General features: G+C 43.9%; 1 protein-coding gene across 3 annotated transcripts in view; it reads left to right on the top strand.

Moving 5' to 3' along the window:
• LOC124111542 (globin-like) overlaps nt 1–18,948 on the top strand; it is a 38,236-nt gene extending 19,288 nt beyond the window's left edge. For 2 of the 3 annotated variants that reach the window (XM_046471285.2, XM_046471286.2), the window contains exons 2-3: nt 17,417–17,829; nt 18,624–18,948. In XM_046471285.2, the coding sequence (XP_046327241.1) occupies nt 17,443–17,829; nt 18,624–18,779 (543 nt within the window). In that variant the 5' untranslated portion in view covers nt 17,417–17,442 and the 3' untranslated portion in view covers nt 18,780–18,948. Of the gene's footprint in view, nt 1–1,187; nt 1,299–17,416; nt 17,830–18,623 lie in introns of those variants that run through there. The other variant, XM_046471288.2, reaches the window with a different exon arrangement.
• Nucleotides 18,949–20,689: the final 1,741 nt, after the last annotated feature.

Here is a 20,689-nt window from a genome sequence, read left to right as displayed (position 1 = left end):
TTAATTCTGGGACCAGATTTCAGTCTAGTTTCCTTCATTAGCTATTCGAAAGCTGTGTTCCAGATTAACAGAGTCCGGCCTAAAGAGGGCTCCCTGTATACGGGCGGACCTTGGGTCTACGTGCGAATCCACATCGATATGAGTGTGGCAAAGATTATCATCTGTCATTATCTCAACACAAATAGTTTTCATATGCACGGAATTCCTTGTTCACCTAGTTTCTGAATTTTCATGATAAAGATTGCGTATGTTTTCAAAGCAAATAAAATCACCATGTATACACGTGCTCGTTACCACTTTATGATTTAACAATCAAAACTACGTGAAATGCGTGCGTCTTTGTTTCCCATAATGCATCACGTGACGTCACGGTGGCACATTCCGTCCTTTGTATTGTTGACAACCAATAATTCACATGAATTGACATAATTAACGATATTTTTTATTTAAAGCAAGTTTCAATACTCTCGCTATTCATTGGTTTAATTAGTGGATCGTCTCAAACGACTTTGTAATATTTATTCATTGTACTTGATTAATTCGTTTATAAGTATTCAGATTGATATTTTTATGAATTAATATCTTTAAAGACATTTTAAAAGTATTATTGTTTTTATAAAATCGGGAATACATCCCGCGGGGATTTCGGGTCCCAAGCTCTCCTGCTTATCGTAAGAGCCGGTTGAAATAAGAATCAGATAATGCCCTGTGTATATTTATAGTTCGGAATCCCCATGAAGATCCGGGTTACAATTGATCTTCAGCAACCCATGTTTGTCTTAAGATGCGACTAACGGGATCGGGTGATCAGGATCGCTGACTGGGTTGATGCATGTCATCGAAACGCAGTTGTGCAGATCGATGCTCATGATGTCAATCACTGAATTGTCTGGTCCAGACTCGATTGTTTACAGACCGCCGTCATAAAGCTGAAATATTGCTGAGTGCTGCGTTAAACAACAAACAAACAGGTACTTTTGACACGGTCCCCAGAAAGTATACAAACGTAGACAATATATGCATGGAACAAATTCATGGCAATAAAAGGACCATGTCTCCATGGACTGTTTTGACTACCTACCCAAAGTCGGTAACTTGGCGGAGAGAACAATGCGACCCTCTTGACAACGTGACCAGAGGCTTCATACTTGGGCCGACTATCTAATAACTTCATTAATATATTATCACATACATCACACACGTGACGTGGGAAGGCACCACGTGTGTTGATGTATGGGTATATATGAATGGTACAGGTGATACTATGTATCTTTCATTGACGGTGGGGACGAGCACATGTAAGTAGTGGGAGATTTATATCTATGCTTGAGTACTCTAGTTATACAATAACTCACGGCGGCCTTTAAATCAGCACGTTATAGCGACGTGGTCACAACTACTCTGTAACTATTGCCACTACCTCTACCCTCTCCCTATCTCTCTCTCTCTCTCTCTCTCTCTCATCTCGGTCTCTCATATCCCCTTCTCTCTCTCACTGCATATCTGTCTCTCTCCTATCTCATATATCTCTACCTCGCTCTCTCTCTCTTTCTCTCTCTCTGCATATCTGTCTCTCTCCTATCTCATATATCTCTACCTCTCTCTCTCTTTCTTAACTCTCTACCTACCTGTCTCTCACCCATCTCACTCTCATATATCTCGCTTCTCTCTCTCTACCTGACTCTCTCTCTCACTGCATATCTGTCTCTCTCCTATCTCATATATCTCTACCTCTCTCTCTCTCTCTATGTGCATATCTGTCTCTCTCCTATCTCATATATCTCTACCTCTCTCTTTCTTTCTCTCTCTCTACCTATCTGTCTCTCACCCATCTCGCTCTCATATATCTCGCTTCTCTCTCTCTACCTGACTCTCTCACTCTCTCTCTATATATATATATATCACTCATCTCTCTCTCATACATCTGTTTCCCTCTCTCTCTCTACCTATGTCTCTCTCTCACCTCTCTACCCTCTCTCTCTGTCCCTGTCTCTCCCAACTCTCTCACTCTCATATACCTGTACCTCTCTCTCTCTCTCTCTCTCTCTCTCCCTCTCTGAGGTATTGTTGACGGTAGTTTTAATACGTGTCTTTATATATGTATGTATTGACATATCAACGACGGGTATCCTAAACAGCATTCGTGTTTTGTTTCTATGTTTCTTCGTATGTCAAGGTACGACTTGACCCCGGGTGACGCTACCCTACTCGTCAATCTCCGCACCTACTGTCTTAAACCCGTACATTGTCGTGTCACCTGACCCTTGAACCTTGGCGGAGCTGAATCATAGATGCGCGTGTCAGTACCCAGCTGTGCAACCGATTACAACAATCGCGACGTGGGTCGGGCTCAATGGCTCAACGTGGTGTACGTATCGATAGCAGGGTTGAATAGGATGGGTAGGATGAGCATCTCTCCATGGTTACGGTGAGGCTGTACCTGGAGTTGTGACCACAGGGACATCAGGCCGTCATGTGATGTTATTGAAATCGCTTGACCTTCACCTTGATGTTTCTCGGGTCTTGTTTGGTTCTTGTTTGGTTCATAAGTAATTTTACGACCGCCTTGTTCGTGTAACCCCGCTAGACTGGATTTCCCAACAACGTGGCTGAGTAGGAAGAGAAATGACCCGTGAAGATCCGGGATAGAACAGGTCTTCAGCAACCCATGCTTGCTGTAAAAGGCGACTATGCTTGTCGTAAGAGGCGACTAACAGGATCGGGTGGTCAGGCTCGCTGACTTGGTTGATGCATGTCATCGATCCCAATTGTGTGGATCGATGCTCATGATATTAATCACTGGATTGTCTGGTCCAAACACGATTATTTACAGACCGCCGTCATATAGCTGGAATATTGCTGAGTGCGGCGTTATGCAACAAACAAACAAACAGGAACAGAACCCAGAACGTTTGTATAACCAGCTAACGCTATCCACTGTGCTTGCCATTAACCACCCGAAGTTTTTTGTTTACATGGTGGGCGGTCGGGTAGCCTCGTGGTTAAAACGTTAGCTCGTCACGCCGAAGATCCGGTTTCGATTCGCGACATGGGTACAATGTGTGAAGCCCTTTTGTGGTGTCCCCGAATTCCTGGAATATTACTGAAAAGGCCTAAAACCAAACTCCCTCACTCACACTGTTTACAGGCCGTCATAGTTACGGTTCTAATTTTGATTTTTTTACATTTCATATCAGCGTTACATGTTACGGTATTAACTAATTGTGCATTGCTTTAATTTTACATTACGTCTGACTTTTAAGCCGATGCAATTCGCTGTGCAGAATTACACCCCCTCGTGCTGCCTGGATCCGAGGACGATTCGTTCCAATCCTAGAGTCGCCCTCATTATATATGCTTTGTCATACCCGTGCTCGTGGGTTTCATTAAAGTGGGAAACGGCTATAAGACCAGCATTGGTCGTCCCTCCGACATTAAGTTGATACGCCGTGATATAACTTAAAGATAGCTCAAAGCAGTATCAGACAAAAACTCATCCACTCACTCACTGTGCTGCCTGGATCCGAGGACGATTCGTTCCAATCCTAGAGTCGCCCTCATTATATATGCTTTGTCATACCCGTGCTCGTGGGTTTCATTAAAGTGGGAAACGGCTATAAGACCAGCATTGGTCGTCCCTCCGACATTAAGTTGATACGCCGTGATATAACTTAAAGATAGCTCAAAGCAGTATCAGACAAAAACTCATCCACTCACTAACTGTTGAAGTTAGTTCAGGGTGACGGGGTTCGAGATTCGTGTGGCGTTGCGGGTGGCGAGTTGAGTATGGGGGGGGGGGGGGGGGGGGGGGGGAGGCAGCTAACGTACCGACTAATCAGATTCAGATTACAGTCGGTCCCGGGTATCTCGAACACAGCTGTAACCTCGAGATTTCCCGACATTCGAGATAGTGTGACATGGCCAGTCAGACAGATCACATAACAGTGGTATAGATACACAGCAATACGATTGCATACACGAGAATGTAAGAACACAACACCTGTATGCGATGACAAATGGAAATGTGTTTCGCAGGCAATTATCAACAATTATTCGAGATAACAGGGGTCGACTGTGTATCGAGTTTCAAATCAGATGTTATCACATTCATTTTTTATTCACACGCGAAGGAAAAGGTTGGTGTCAAAGGGTATGTTCATGTATCTGTGGTCTGTCGGCAAACTACGCCCACCAAGTTGCCATGACAATAGTCACGTGACTGGAACCAACCAATCACCGGTGATCTTTACCGGGGCAGAAATTTAAAGGAGGACCATACTCCACACTTTTGTCAGTTTTCGGTCTGGATGAAGATTTGTAATTACTGTCAGTTGTGTCCCTGTGTAAATAGGGCTTTGGGGTAACCTAGTGGTTAAAGCGTTTGAACATCACACCGAGGCAGGGTATAATATGCGAAGTCCTTTTTCCGGTGTCCCGCGACGTGACATTGCTGGAATATTGCTAAAAAATAGTGAAGTTGGCAACTTCCGGACTGATATTTTAGATTTCAGTTGAATAACTCCAACGAAAATAATAGGACTGCCATGTAGACCTAGTAAACACACACACACACACACACACACACACACACACACACACACACACACACACACACAATATACAGTAATGGTGATCGGGGATTACAACGTGTAAGAATGCTACTTGTTCATGCTGACAACCACTGGATTGGCCCAGGTTTAATTATTCACACCCAGTCATGATAACATGCTAACATACAGTCTATGAATTCCTTACTTATACAATATAAGTATCGATCTCCACTGATTATATATTTTTCCTGATGACAGATTGCTAGATTTGATTTATTGATAATCTAGATTTGTTTTGGTTTCATATGATACAAATATATTACAAATAAAGCAGGACTTTAGCAGTTATTACTGCGGTGTAAAACAACACTCACTCTCACACACGTCACCCGTCGACTCAAACAGACGCGGACGCTGTGCCACTTCTAGCGCAGCTAGCCGACTTGTCCCTGAGTGTCGTGTCTTCCCATATGCAGGTGGTCGGATCTACTTGTCAGTGTATAGTATAGCCAAGTGAAGCTCCAACATAACAACCCTCACCCCTCGCCCCTCGCCCCTCGCCCCTCACCCCTGTGGGTTCGGCCGTGGTCAGTGACTGTCAGATAAGATTTAGCACAAGCCACACGAGAGACCCTCCACGGTTGCGATATGCTAAGGGCGACAGCTTTACGACATAAACACCACTAGCGCGGCGAAAAGACGATGGACGGCCCTAAAACCGTATATTAACACAACCTTTAGTAGCTCAACAGCCTCATCCCAGATGAAAGTCCTGAATCCCGGTGATCATAGTCCTATAATGACGACAGCCGTATCGTATGTTGGCCCGAATTTCTCTCGACCGAGTTAAAGGTTCTTTACGACGAATTCAGTTGTTTTGTTTGTCAGAGCGCGACATTTCCCCTCCGAGATCGGAGAAGCTATGTTAACTGTAGCTGGTGTCCTCCCAAAACTTCTACATGCCAAAACTTCTACAGCTTAAAACAACAAAGTTTATGGTCCACTGCACCACTAATCTCCTGGTTACTACCTGTTGGGCATTGATTGGAACAGTCCAATTAATTAAGTGTACAACATACAACAAAACAAAACAATTTGAAGACAATGAAGACAATTTACTCATATAGCACTGGTAAAAATAAATAGTACACACACTTTTTGCACTAGACTACTTACTAATTTAATGTAAGCACTGGTATAAATAAATAGTACACACACTAATTTAATGTCACAACTGGCCTCACCCTGTCACATACAGCACTAAAATTACTATATTTCAAGTCTCTTAACCAAGTTTGAGAAGATGACCAACAGCATCAAGAAACTCGATAGGGGTTTTCTGTCCTTGAGTTAACTTGTCCTTAAGACGTCTCAGGCATTTTTCAGTCTCTCTGTAAACTCGCTTCCTGCTGGGTGGGGCGGCACCAAAGTCTAACTGTGCGATTTTTGTCCTGTCTGCACACTCAATCTTCTTAATCTACTACTCTCAGCCCGACAACTTGTAAGTTGCTTTTCCTACATACACATGAAACCTTTTGATCTTAAACAGTGTTTAATTGTGATTTCCTAAACCAGTTAATTTCATCGTAAGTGGCGGGTCTTTTTATTATTATCTTCTTTATCTCCAAATTAGTTGTTTTCATTAGGTACATCTGTAACTTTTTAATCTTCTCAAAATACCCTTCCTTGCCTTTCTAAAACAACATCGTAAAGAAGCTAATGAGTCTTCTTCATACAGGAGGACTATACCATTATAACAATAGGTAAACTCAATCAGCCATGACAACTCTCTGTAGATGTCTTGGCACGTAGAAGTTTTGGGAGTGAACCCTGTAGCTAGCTAGCGAACGATTGACAGTCATGAATTTCTGAAGTCACGTGGTTATGATATTACGGATTACAGTTATAAAGTTCTGTACTGACACATATATCAGATTTTCAAGTAAAATGAGATTAAACCACATGTGCCCAAACTCCAGTTATATATCCTGTTTCTCTGTCAACGGGAACTTAACCCGGGCTGTTTGCGCGACCAGCGAACACGCTACCTACCGTCTAGTCGGAGTAACACAAAACAACCCTGTGGTTTTGTTCGTGTAACGGAGAATAACATGTTTTGTTTGTTTATTTGTTTGTTTTGTTGTTTAACACGTCACTCAGCAATATTACAGCTCTATGACGGCGGTCTGTAAATAATCGAGTCTGGACCAGACAATCCAGTGATTGACATCAAGATTGACATCAAGAGCATCGATCTACGCATTTGGGGTACAATGATATACATCAGCCAAGTCAGCGAGCCTGACCACCCGATCCATTTAATCGCCTCTTACGACAAGGGGGCACGGGTGGCCAAGTCGTCTAAGGCGCCGCGAGTTGCGTCCCTTGGACGGGCCAGAAACCTATGATTGTGGGTTCGCCCCGATTATGTTTCAAGGTTTGTCAGCACCATACCCGTGCTAGTGGGTTTCACCGAAGTGGTAAACATCGGAGACCTGCATCACTTCGGGCTTTCCTCCCACATTAAGCTGACACGCCGTGATATAACTGGAATACTGTTAAAAGCGGCGTTAAACCCAACTCACTCACTCACTCACTCTTACGACAAACATGGGTTGCTGGAGACAGGGAATCTTCACGGGACTGATAACATGTATGGTTTGTCGCGCTGTCTGTGTGCGCTGTAACGCCAACCCCGCGGTGATCCCCGTGAGAGGCGACCCCGTTTGCGGGTCATCGCATCCTGACGGCGTGGATCGTTGCCCACAATATCGATCACCGGACTGTCTGGTTCAGACTCGGCTATTTACAAGCCATTTTCCTTGAATATTGCTGAATGCGACGTTAAACAACAAACACACAAATAAATATTAATATAATTAAATCACTGTATAGGTCCGTTGGAGTGTCGATGATATAAATGTTTCCAAGAGTGTAACACATAATCCACCTAATATTTCATTTTACGCATACAGTGTAACCTCGTTAATCCGGACGCCGCCGTTCCCTGTGAAATTGTACGGATGAACAAATTTGCGGTTTAACGAGTCGCGGTTTCGGATTAAACTCCTCTGTGTAATACGTAGACGTCCACGACAGTGATAATACCGGCAGTCTCTAAATCTGATGGGTGTTACTGTGTATTAAGTCACAGATTACAATTCTTTAAAACGGTTTCCTACACTCGAATACGTTCTAAACTTTACTAGTTTACTTATACCAGTCGATATCCAACCTACACTAAAAGAAGCGGCCTCACATATCAATATCTTCAGTTTGCCAAATTACAGTGCACAGTAAGCTCACAGACAATCATAACTATAATAATGTTAAAAGCTGCGTTAAATTCTAATTCACTCACTCGAATGGATAAAGACCTCTTCCAAAAATGTTAAATCGTAAAAGGACAAATCAACAAATAACAGTTAACTAATCATGTTCCGCCACAGACAATAAATTATACCTTTGTAGATGTAACTGTTTGATGGCGTTATTAAGATGTCCAACCTATAAAAAACCACCTCGATCTCAGCGAAAGCACTCAAATGCTTGTGAAAATTTTAAAAATATATGTCAAGACCCGGAAGCAAGATATAATTATAAACAGTCCACGTCCCGAGAGCGATATCACCTCCATTTATTATGGCGGAGTTATAAAAGGGGTACTATCTGTTGTAGTGGAATGGCATAAAGGGCGCTTATCAAGCTTAAATGTCTCTAAACTCGGATCCAAATCTCGGTGTTTGCACGCAAACCCCGCTAGAACTGGTTTACATCATCTCACAAACAAAAGATTAGAAAACATATTCCTTTCACACAAAACATTCTCAGTTAAGGAATGATAACGGCATATTGCAATTCCTGGTATTCGTGGTGAGACGGTTCTATCGGAAGCTGTTAGCGAGATGGAAAAGCGCTAAGAGGACGCATTGTTGATTTTGTCTCGAAAGCAGAAATATGTATTTTGTTGATTAGAGCCCAACGTGCGGGTAGGAGACGAGGTTCTTATCAAAATCCATATACAAGACAATCAGAATTTGAAAATATCTTGGTTAATAATAAACCAACCAGAACCAGAACACGCGTTGGGCGTCAGATTCCGGAAAAGAGGAAAAAAAGATCGCAGGCGTTTACACAGCTTCGAGCAATATTGTATCTATATGAGGTCTTTAAAGGCCGGATCCAGCATTTTAAAAAAGGGAGGGGTCGAAAATATCAAAATCCACTCTCTAGATAATTTTACTGCCTACAACATACTCTATTTGGTGTTCAAAAAGGGGGGGAAGGGTCCGGATTCCCTGGCCCCCCTATGCCATTTCCTCATACAGGAACCAAACGTCTTCAGCGTGACCTCTGGGACAAGTCCACCTCCTTTGAACTTCAGAGATTCTTTCTGTAGACAGACTTGTGCTGTTGTTAGAACGTGAAACTGTATTGACATTATTTCCATTGCAGTTGCCATGACTACAATAAGTCTACAGCATTTAAATGAATCCGTAACGGTTTGTTAAAATATTCTCCATGTTTTATTTATATTTATAGTACTCGCTAAGTTAGGTTCGTCTCGACTTTATAATAGCTTTTTTCAAAAGGGCCCCTTTCATTCTTCTGTGCAAAATCCCTATCCAGTATATTCCTGCACCCGTTAAATGTGCAGTTGCAACATAAGGTGTCTACGTTTGTGTAAATGTGTACAATGTCCAAATTCATGTAGACTGGTGTCCCGACTGGTTCACTGACCGGAGCGGATGTGTTCGGACGTGAAGCTGGAAGCCAGTCCATCATGTTAACGTACGAGCAGGTATTCCGCTCATTGTGTATTTCATGTTTATTGTTTTTGTTTTTCATTAAATTTGCCGACACAGTGTCACCGATGTTGTCACACCCACCCGCCACCCGTTCCCCTACACTAAAGTTGACTAACATTCCAACAGTCAACTTCCCCCTTATGTCGAGCAATATTACAGCAGCTCCAGCCTTTGGTGTCTACATTTCGCATTTTTTAAGGAACGATGGGGGTCAACAGATATTTGGCAGATCTTGACATGTTTTTAACCAAGATGATCAAGTGATTTGATGCACTTCGCGCGGTAAGACCCGTTTTATGACAATATAGATCTTGATTATCGATCAAATCGTCTTGACAGGGCGCCGCCATTTTGTTTAAAAGCAAATGCATGTGATATGAAAGATGGAATCTAATTGGTCAGTAGGAGAGACATAGAAGGGACATAACTCGTAATAGCCAGTGGTGGCGCTACGATCGAGCCTGGAAATTCCAGCCCCCTTGTTCGGCAAGGGTGGAAACTGGGCTTTTATAGGTAATGTCCTTGCTTCGGGAAGATGAATGGTACACAGTGGTACACAGTGGTACATAGTGGTACACACTGGTACACAGTGGTACATAGTGGTAAGCAGTGGTACATAGTGGTACACACTGGTACATAGTGGTACACAGTGGTACATAGTGGTACACACTGGTACACAGTGGTACATAGTGGTACACACTGGTACACAGTGGTACGCAGTGGTACACACTGGTACACACTGGCACTCGTCTCCACCTCATGCGTTGTCTACGCCTGTACATCTGATTGTGAACACGTCACACGTTACGTGCTCATCACACCTGGCAGGTGTGAAAGTGACTTCATACTTAGACACTTGCTCTATCTACTGGGCCTGTGCATGCCTCATCTTCACGAGACCAGATACCTTGTTGTGTCTGCAGCACTCGCCCTGTATATGAACACGGACGCTGGACACACCTCACTGTTTGGCAGCAGGGACAGCATACATTGCACAGCAGGGACAGGTAAAATATAGTCTTACCAGACAACATTCCTTAAACCCTTCAACGGTGTAAACAGACATATTTCCATGCAATAACAATTATTTACATGCAATCTTTTTAAAAAATAATAATGATAATGTAATAAACACTTGAGGGAGTGCTTCACAGAAGGCTATTATTTTCCATACTGTAATGCTGTAGTCTTACATAAAGCAAGTCTACATTTTCTCTAAATTCTCTAGATATTAGTTTACACGAGAGATACTGTATCCAGATTATCTTTCTATTCAAAACGAGATCAAGGTTTATTCAATAAGTTATCAGAGTCCTTGAACGCTCCAACATATTGTGGAATCGCCCCGAAACTGATGATGACTGCCAGATTATCTTTCTATTCAAAACGAGATCAAGGTTTATTCAATAAGTTATCAGAGTCTTTGACCGCTCCAACATATTGTGGAATCGCCCCGAAACTGATGATGACTGCCAGATTATCTTTCTATTCAAAACGAGATCAAGGTTTATTCAATAAGTTATCAGAGTCCTTGAACGCTCCAACATATTGTGGAATCGCCCCGAAACTGATGATGACTGCCAGATTATCTTTCTATTCAAAACGAGATCAAGGTTTATTCAATAAGTTATCAGAGTCTTTGACCGCTCCAACATATTGTGGAATCGCCCCGAAACTGATGATGACTGCCAGATTATCTTTCTATTCAAAACGAGATCAAGGTTTATTCAATAAGTTATCAGAGTCTTTGACCGCTCCAACATATTGTGGAATCGCCCCGAAACTGATGATGACTGCCAGATTATCTTTCTATTCAAAACGAGATCAAGGTTTATTCAATAAGTTATCAGAGTCTTTGACCGCTCCGACATATTGTGGAATCGCCCCGAAACTGATGATGACTGCCAGATTATCTTTCTATTCAAAACGAGATCAAGGTTTATTCAATAAGTTATCAGAGTCCTTGAACGCTCCAACATATTGTGGAATCGCCCCGAAACTGATGATGACTGCCAGATTATCTTTCTATTCAAAACGAGATCAAGGTTTATTCAATAAGTTATCAGAGTCTTTGACCGCTCCAACATATTGTGGAATCGCCCCGAAACTGATGATGACTGCCAGATTATCTTTCTATTCAAAACGAGATCAAGGTTTATTCAATAAGTTATCAGAGTCTTTGACCGCTCCAACATATTGTGGAATCGCCCCGAAACTGATGATGACTGCCAGATTATCTTTCTATTCAAAACGAGATCAAGGTTTATTCAATAAGTTATCAGAGTCTTTGACCGCTCCAACATATTGTGGAATCGCCCCGAAACTGATGATGACTGCCAGATTATCTTTCTATTCAAAACGAGATCAATGTTTATTCAATAAGTTATCAGAGTCTTTGACCGCTCCAACACATTGTGGAATCGCCCCGAAACTGATGATGACTGCCAGATTATCTTTCTATTCAAAACGAGATCAAGGTTTATTCAATAAGTTATCAGAGTCCTTGAACGCTCCAACATATTGTGGAATCGCCCCGAATCTGATGATGACTGCCAGATTATCTTTCTATTCAAAACGAGATCAAGGTTTATTCAATAAGTTATCAGAGTCCTTGAACGCTCCAACATATTGTGGAATCGCCCCGAAACTGATGATGACTGCCAGATTATCTTTCTATTCAAAACGAGATCAAGGTTTATTCAATAAGTTATCAGAGTCCTTGAACGCTCCAACATATTGTGGAATCGCCCCGAAACTGATGATGACTGCCAGATTATCTTTCTATTCAAAACGAGATCAAGGTTTATTCAATAAGTTATCAGAGTCCTTGAACGCTCCAACATATTGTGGAATCGCCCCGAAACTGATGATGACTGCCAGATTATCTTTCTATTCAAAACGAGATCAAGGTTTATTCAATAAGTTATCAGAGTCCTTGAACGCTCCAACATATTGTGGAATCGCCCCGAAACTGATGATGACTGCCAGATTATCTTTCTATTCAAAACGAGATCAATGTTTATTCAATAAGTTATCAGAGTCTTTGACCGCTCCAACACATTGTGGAATCGCCCCGAAACTGATGATGACTGCCAGATTATCTTTCTATTCAAAACGAGATCAAGGTTTATTCAATAAGTTATCAGAGTCCTTGAACGCTCCAACATATTGTGGAATCGCCCCGAATCTGATGATGACTGCCAGATTATCTTTCTATTCAAAACGAGATCAAGGTTTATTCAATAAGTTATCAGAGTCCTTGAACGCTCCAACATATTGTGGAATCGCCCCGAAACTGATGATGACTGCCAGATTATCTTTCTATTCAAAACGAGATCAAGGTTTATTCAATAAGTTATCAGAGTCCTTGAACGCTCCAACATATTGTGGAATCGCCCCGAAACTGATGATGACTGCCAGATTATCTTTCTATTCAAAACGAGATCAAGGTTTATTCAATAAGTTATCAGAGTCCTTGAACGCTCCAACATATTGTGGAATCGCCCCGAAACTGATGATGACTGCCAGATTATCTTTCTATTCAAAACGAGATCAAGGTTTATTCAATAAGTTATCAGAGTCCTTGAACGCTCCAACATATTGTGGAATCGCCCCGAAACTGATGATGACTGCCAGATTATCTTTCTATTCAAAACGAGATCAAGGTTTATTCAATAAGTTATCAGAGTCCTTGACCGCTCCAACATATTGTGGAATCGCCCCGAAACTGATGATGACTGTCAGCGTGAAGGATACAGTCTTACCAGTTTAACTACTGTGTGTCACCATTATGGATTAAAACTATTGCTTGACAGATTTTGAAACCATAAAAGATTACCACGGTCTGATCCACTATAATGAATTGAACGCAATACGATATGACGGTATAAGGAACTGACATCACTTTGATATGAAATATGATGAATTGAAAGCACAAGGATAGGTAATATAATGGTATGACAGTAGTACGATATGGCAGTATGAATTGACGGCACTACGATATGAAATGTGCCATGTATGTCGAGCAATGTGCCATGGTTTTGTCGAACAATATGTCTTGTATATGTCGAGCTATGTTTCCTGTATATGTCGAGCTACATGTCTCGTAAATGTCGAGCTACGTTTCCTGTATATGTCGAGCTATGTTGCCTGCATATGTCGAGCAATGTGTCTTTTATATGTCGAACAATGTGTTGGAATATCAATGTCTAGAATTTTCCCATAGTGTCAATAATTACCGGATACAAAACAGAGTATTAACATCGGGGCTCAAAGGTGCGCCCCGAGGAGAGAGAGATAGCATGGCCGAGGAGAGAGAGAGAGAGAGAGAGAGATAGTATGGCCGAGGAGAGAGAGATAGCATGGCCGAGGAGAGAGAGATAGCATGGCCGAGGAGAGAGAGAGAGAGAGAGAGAGAGATAGTATGGCCGAGGAGAGAGAGATAGCATGGCCGAGGAGAGAGAGAGAGAGAGAGAGAGAGAGATAGTATGGCCGAGGAGAGAGAGATAGCATGGCCGAGGAGAGAGAGAGAGAGATAGTATTGCCGAGGAGAGAGAGAGAGAGAGAGATAGTATGGCCGAGGAGAGAGAGAGAGAGATAGATAGTATGGCCGAGGAGAGAGAGAGAGAGAGAGAGAGAGATAGTATGGCCGAGGAGAGAGAGAGAGAGAGAGAGATAGCATGGCCGAGGAGAGAGAGAGAGAGAGAGAGATAGTATGGCCGAGGAGAGAGAGAGAGAGAGAGATAGTATGGCCGAGGAGAGAGAGAGAGAGAGAGAGAGAGATAGCATGGCCGAGGAGAGAGAGAGAGAGAGAGAGATAGTATGGCCGAGGAGAGAGAGAGAGAGAGAGATAGCATGGCCGAGGAGAGAGAGAGAGAGAGAGAGAGAGATAGTATGGCCGAGGAGAGAGAGAGAGAGAGAGAGAGATAGCATGGCCGAGGAGAGAGAGAGAGAGAGAGAGAGATAGTATGGCCGAGGAGAGAGAGAGAGAGAGAGAGATAGCATGGCCGAGGAGAGAGAGAGAGAGAGAGAGATAGTATGGCCGAGGAGAGAGAGAGAGAGAGAGAGAGAGATAGTATGGCCGAGGAGAGAGAGAGAGAGAGAGAGAGAGAGAGATAGCATGGCCGAGGAGAGAGAGAGAGAGATAGTATGGCCGAGGAGAGAGAGAGAGAGAGAGAGAGATAGCATGGCCGAGGAGAGAGAGAGAGAGAGAGAGAGAGAGATAGCATGGCCGAGGAGAGAGAGAGAGAGAGAGAGAGAGAGATAGTATGGCCGAGGAGAGAGAGAGAGAGAGAGAGATAGCATGGCCGATGAGAGAGAGAGAGAGAGAGAGAGATAGTATGGCCGAGGAGAGAGAGATAGCATGCCCCGAGGAGAGAGAGACAGTATGGCCGAGGAGAGAGAGAGAGAGAGAGAGATAGTATGGCCGAGGAGAGAGAGAGAGAGAGATAGCATGGCCGAGGAGAGAGAGATAGCATGCCCCGAGGAGAGAGAGATAGCATGGCCGAGGAGAGAGAGAGAGAGAGCTAGCATGGCCGAGGAGAGAGAGAGAGAGATAGCATGGCCGAGGAGAGAGAGAGAGAGAGAGAGAGAGAGAGATAGCATGGCCGAGGAGAGAGAGAGAGAGAGAGAGAGAGAGAGAGAGAGATAGTATGGCCGAGGAGAGAGAGAGAGAGAGAGAGATAGCATGGCCGATGAGAGAGAGAGAGAGAGAGAGAGATAGTATGGCCGAGGAGAGAGAGATAGCATGCCCCGAGGAGAGAGAGACAGTATGGCCGAGGAGAGAGAGAGAGAGAGAGAGATAGTATGGCCGAGGAGAGAGAGAGAGAGAGATAGCATGGCCGAGGAGAGAGAGATAGCATGCCCCGAGGAGAGAGAGATAGCATGGCCGAGGAGAGAGAGAGAGAGAGCTAGCATGGCCGAGGAGAGAGAGAGAGAGATAGCATGGCCGAGGAGAGAGAGAGAGAGAGAGAGAGAGATAGCATGGCCGAGGAGAGAGAGAGAGAGAGAGAGATAGCATGGCCGAGGAGAGAGAGAGAGAGAGAGATAGCATGGCCGAGGAGAGAGAGAGAGATAGTATGGCCGAGGAGAGAGAGAGAGAGAGAGAGAGATAGCATGGCCGAGGAGAGAGAGAGAGATAGTATGGCCGAGGAGAGAGAGAGAGAGAGAGAGATAGTATGGCCGAGGAGAGAGAGAGAGAGAGAGAGATAGTATGGCCGAGGAGAGAGAGAGAGAGAGAGAGAGATAGCATGGCCGAGGAGAGAGAGAGAGAGATAGCATGGCCGAGGAGAGAGAGAGAGAGAGAGATAGCATGGCCGAGGAGAGAGAGAGAGAGAGAGATAGCATGGCCGAGGAGAGAGAGAGAGAGAGAGAGATAGCATGGCCGAGGAGAGAGAGAGAGAGAGAGAGAGATAGTATGGCCGAGGAGAGAGAGAGAGAGAGAGAGATAGCATGGCCGAGGAGAGAGAGAGAGAGAGAGAGATAGTATGGCCGAGGAGAGAGAGAGAGAGAGAGAGATAGTATGGCCGAGGAGAGAGAGAGAGAGAGAGAGATAGCATGGCCGAGGAGAGAGAGAGAGAGAGAGAGAGAGAGAGAGAGAGATAGTATGGCCGAGGAGAGAGAGAGAGAGAGAGAGAGATAGCATGGCCGAGGAGAGAGAGAGAGAGAGAGAGAGAGATAGCATGGACGAGGAGAGAGAGAGAGAGAGAGAGAGAGAAAGTATGGCCGAGGAGAGAGAGAGAGAGAGATAGCATGGCCGAGGAGAGAGAGAGAGAGAGAGATAGTATGGCCGAGGAGAGAGAGATAGCATGCCCCGAGGAGAGAGAGACAGTATGGCCGAGGAGAGAGAGAGAGAGAGAGAGAGAGAGAGATAGTATGGCCGAGGAGAGAGAGAGAGAGAGAGAGAGAGAGAGAGAGAGAGAGATAGTATGGCCGAGGAGAGAGAGAGAGAGAGAGAGATAGCATGGCCGAGGAGAGAGAGAGAGAGAGAGAGAGAGATAGTATGGCCGAGGAGAGAGAGAGAGAGAGAGAGATAGCATGGCCGAGGAGAGAGAGAGAGAGAGAGAGATAGTATGGCCGAGGAGAGAGAGATAGCATGCCCCGAGGAGAGAGAGATAGCATGGCCGAGGAGAGAGAGAGAGAGAGAGAGAGATAGCATGGCCGAGGAGAGAGAGAGAGAGAGAGATAGCATGGCCGAGGAGTGAGAGAGAGAGAGAGAGATAACATGGCCGAGGAGAGAGAGAGAGAGAGAGAGAGATAGCATGGCCGAGGAGAGAGAGAGAGATAGCATGGCCGAGGAGAGAGAGAGAGAGAGAGATAGCATGGCCGAGGAGAGAGAGAGAGAGAGAGATAGTATGGCCGAGGAGAGAGAGAGAGAGAGAGATAGCATGGCCGAGGAGAGAGAGAGAGAGAGAGAGAGAGAGAGAGATAGTATGGCCGAGGAGAGAGAGATAGCATGCCCCGAGGAGAGAGAGATAGCATGGCCGAGGAGAGAGAGAGAGAGAGAGAGATAGCATGGCCGAGGAGAGAGAGAGAGAGAGAGATAGCATGGCCGAGGAGAGAGAGAGAGAGAGAGAGAGAGAGTATGGCCGAGGAGAGAGAGAGAGAGATAGCATGGCCGAGGAGAGAGAGAGAGAGAGAGAGAGTATGGCCGAGGAGAGAGAGAGAGAGATAGCATGGCCGAGGAGCGAGAGATGCATGCATGTACTAGATCTAGAAGAATGAGTGAGTGAGTTGGGTTTAACGCCGCTTTTAACAGTATTCCAGTTATATCACGGCGTGTAAGCCTGATGTGGGAGGAAAGCCCGAAGTGATGCAGGTCTCAGACGTTTACCACTTCGGTGAAACCCACGAGCACGGGTATGGTGCTGACAAACCTAGAAACGTAATCGGGGTGAACCGGGATTCGAACCCATAATCATAGGTTTCTGGCGTGTCCAGGGGACGCAACTCTGCACAGCGAATCGCGGCGCCTTAGTCGACTGGGCCACCCGTGCCCCCTAGATCTAGAAGAGAGGGCGTGAGTTGGTGATTCATGTTAATACGTATTCCTTGTTGCAGGTTGAGATCTCACTGCCTTCCAAACTATGGGCGACACCGCGACGAATAACAACGTTGACTCCGATGACTCCGTTGTCGACCCTGCTACCGGACTGACCCTCCGTCAGAAGAACCTGATCATGGACAGCTGGGAGATTATCGGCTCACGTCAGATGCAGAAAAAGAACGGAGTTAACTTTTTTCTTGAACTCTTCAAAGCTTATCCCGACCAGCAAGAGTTCTTCCCCTTGTTCCGCGACAAGTCCCTGGAAGAACTGGCGACCAGTTCCAAGATGCGTGCGCATGCAACGACAGTGATGTATCAGATCGGGTCGTTTGTGGGGAATCTGGATGATCCAGAGTGTCTGGTGGCCCTGGTGGAGAAGGTGGCGCGCAACCACCTCAACAGAGGCATCACGATAAAGGAGTTTGAGGTTTGTTTCTTTAGTTTTTGGTTGGTAGTTGTTCAACGTCGCTGTTGATTAACAACAATTAGGATACTGACATGCATCAACCAACACTGTAAAAATGTGTTTTGAATGTAAACACATACAAGACATGTCTTAGATCTGAACGTGTTTAGGAATGTGTTTAATCCTAAACGGAATTCACATTTGGTGTGTTCTATCTAAACACGTTTAGGGTCTAAACACATGATATGAGCTGTCATCTCCCAGCCTTAACACCACCTAAACACAACATCTCCACAATCGAAACATGTTTAGAATTTTAACATGATTACGACAAAAGGCATTTCCTTATGTATTATCCTCAAAATCTAAACCTGTTTAAATAAAGTGCATAGCATTGGGCAATAAGTCTTATGTGGATGTATGATATATATTGAAATAAGGTGTGCAAATCAGATTCACAGGCACTTGCATACATAACGCGTATACCACCAGGACATACAACGACCGCTGTACAATATCAACATACAAATGTACAGACAAACCAAGCTGGGTTATTGGTGACTAGGAACATTGACATTGGTGAAGACAACAGTGTCGGTAGCACCATCTTCCCGAGGCAAGGGCGTTGACTGAATAGTTAACTCCCCTGCCTCGCGAAGATGCTCTGTGACCTGAGTGTTTCCGTGTCCTCGTACTCAAAGACACAGACACTTGTACATAGTCCCTTTATAACTGCAGTAATCACGAACGCGGTGTTAAACTCCATTTCACCTCAGCTCAACTGTCGATGCAGACGTTTTTGCTTTTTGTTGTAGGAGTTGAGGATAATGTTTTCTCCGTTCCTGAAGAAGTATCTGGGAGATGACGCGACGCCGGCCCTCCTCGAGGCGTGGGACAAGCTACTGACTGTCATGAACACCATCGTTGGAGGGGTTGCCAAGGAACAGGGGTTGCTTAACAACACGACGTGAACCAAGGGAGACAACCCGGATAATGACATTTACAAGCAATAATTTCAGGGGGACTTTGCATTTAGTTGTTTAACACATGTGACAGCGCGCGCGCGTGAGCGTGGCGTGTGGGCGGTGGCTGTCAAGTTGGTTTATGTTCAAGGTTCTTTAATAAATTCTTCGTGTCGAATCCTTTATGATAATACCCAACACCCAACGTCAACAATTTATGGTTGGTCGTTGGAATTAAGACTGGATTCTTTGAGAACTTCGACCTTGTTCGTGACAATGTAGTTGAAGTGAGTCACGCGACAGCCATCAATTATCTACATACAGTAAACAACGGTTATAACGAACATGCTTATAACGAACTAACGGATATAACGAACTAACTTTTTAGTCCCGACTATATGCTGTAGTTATGCTGCATATATGCTTGTAACGAATTACGGTTATAACGAACTATAATTAGTAGTCCCTTTGAGTTCGTTATAACCGTAGTTTACTGTATTCCACACTGATCATGTCAGACACCACGTATGTATAAGTGACTGTTTTAAAGGTGCATTTTTTCAGTTTTTCAATTGTCCAACATGTACAAAAACACAAAATACTTTTAATTGTGCGGGGAAAACGAACGTTATATTAAAGGTCATCTACATCTTCACATAAGTGTCAGTTAAACTATATTTATCTGATATGGACCCGACTTATAAATCATGAAGTTGACGCATCGCAAATTTTGCCCCGAACCAGTCTGTCTGAGAGGATTTCATGGAAGCAGTGACATGTTCGTTAGGCTTTTGATAGGAAACGGAATTCCCTGTAGGGTGCTTGAAGGAACATCTGTACACGCAAAGCCGTTGTTGTTGGCGCGCGTCATGGAGCTGTGTTTTATTAATTATAAGTTTTCTATGGCAGTAAAATGTCACAAAACTGAATTAGTAATCAAAATATTTATCCATCAAAATTTAGAAAAAAGCAAATCTACCCTTGCATCTTAAAGAATATATTCTTGCATGACGAAAAAAGGTTGCAGGTTGTACAATTTAGTATACACACATCATGTAGTGTATTATATTGTCAGGTCTGATTCCCAAGTAACACTGAACTAACAGAACTAAATTGTGAAATGTGTACATAACAAAATCAATAAATAATTAACAAATTATATTGAAACACATAGGCTTATGTTTTTAACTATGCATATGCTTACTCTGATAAAAAGGTGCCTGGCATTGGTTATGCCGGCGAAACTTTGTCTTTTTGACCAAGAAACTAGTGACAGTTTTGACAAATTGTTCTGTAGTAACCAGTCATACCCAGGAGTGGCTTTAGTTGGTCGGAACTGGAAAATTGCAATAGCTTCTACTTTTGCATTGACTGGTTGTATCAGATCTTGATGGAGTAAGTAACCGAAGACAATAACATGGACCTAGGCAAGTTTACACTTGGCCATATTTACTGTCATTTTTTGCCTGTGATATCCCCTAAGTAGGCCAGATCCTCTTCAAATGATCGTCCCTCTCCATTGAATTATTGGTATTGTCGTCGATGTAAGTCTCTGTACCTTGAATGTCAGACGTGACGTCACTGAAGGTAGCCGGTGTATTTTAAGCCAAATGGAATGACTTTGTACCAAGCAAAAGCAACGGCAATGCATCACCTACATCAACGGAATGACTAACGACGTCGGTTCGACCTGGGGTTTCTACAATGTAGTCAGTCTCACTATTATATTTAGGACCTTGGTATCTAGCCGATATCTAGCCTTCAAACATTGGCTGAAAAAGCCAGGACGCTCCCTGAGAACTAAGCCTTTAGTGCCGTGTCCCCCAGAATAGTAATCAGTCGCAATGTGGATTTATCAACTTTAAGTGACACAAAAACATTTTTAAATAAAAGGCAAGTTCGCCTCCCTCGTAGGAAGC

Source organism: Haliotis rufescens, unplaced genomic scaffold, assembly GCF_023055435.1.
Source record: "Haliotis rufescens isolate VD_foot unplaced genomic scaffold, xgHalRufe1.0.p SCAF_71, whole genome shotgun sequence".
NCBI lineage: Eukaryota > Metazoa > Mollusca > Gastropoda > Lepetellida > Haliotidae > Haliotis > Haliotis rufescens.
The sequence above is the reverse complement of the archived record's forward strand: the minus strand, read 5'-3'. Positions and strand labels throughout refer to the sequence as shown.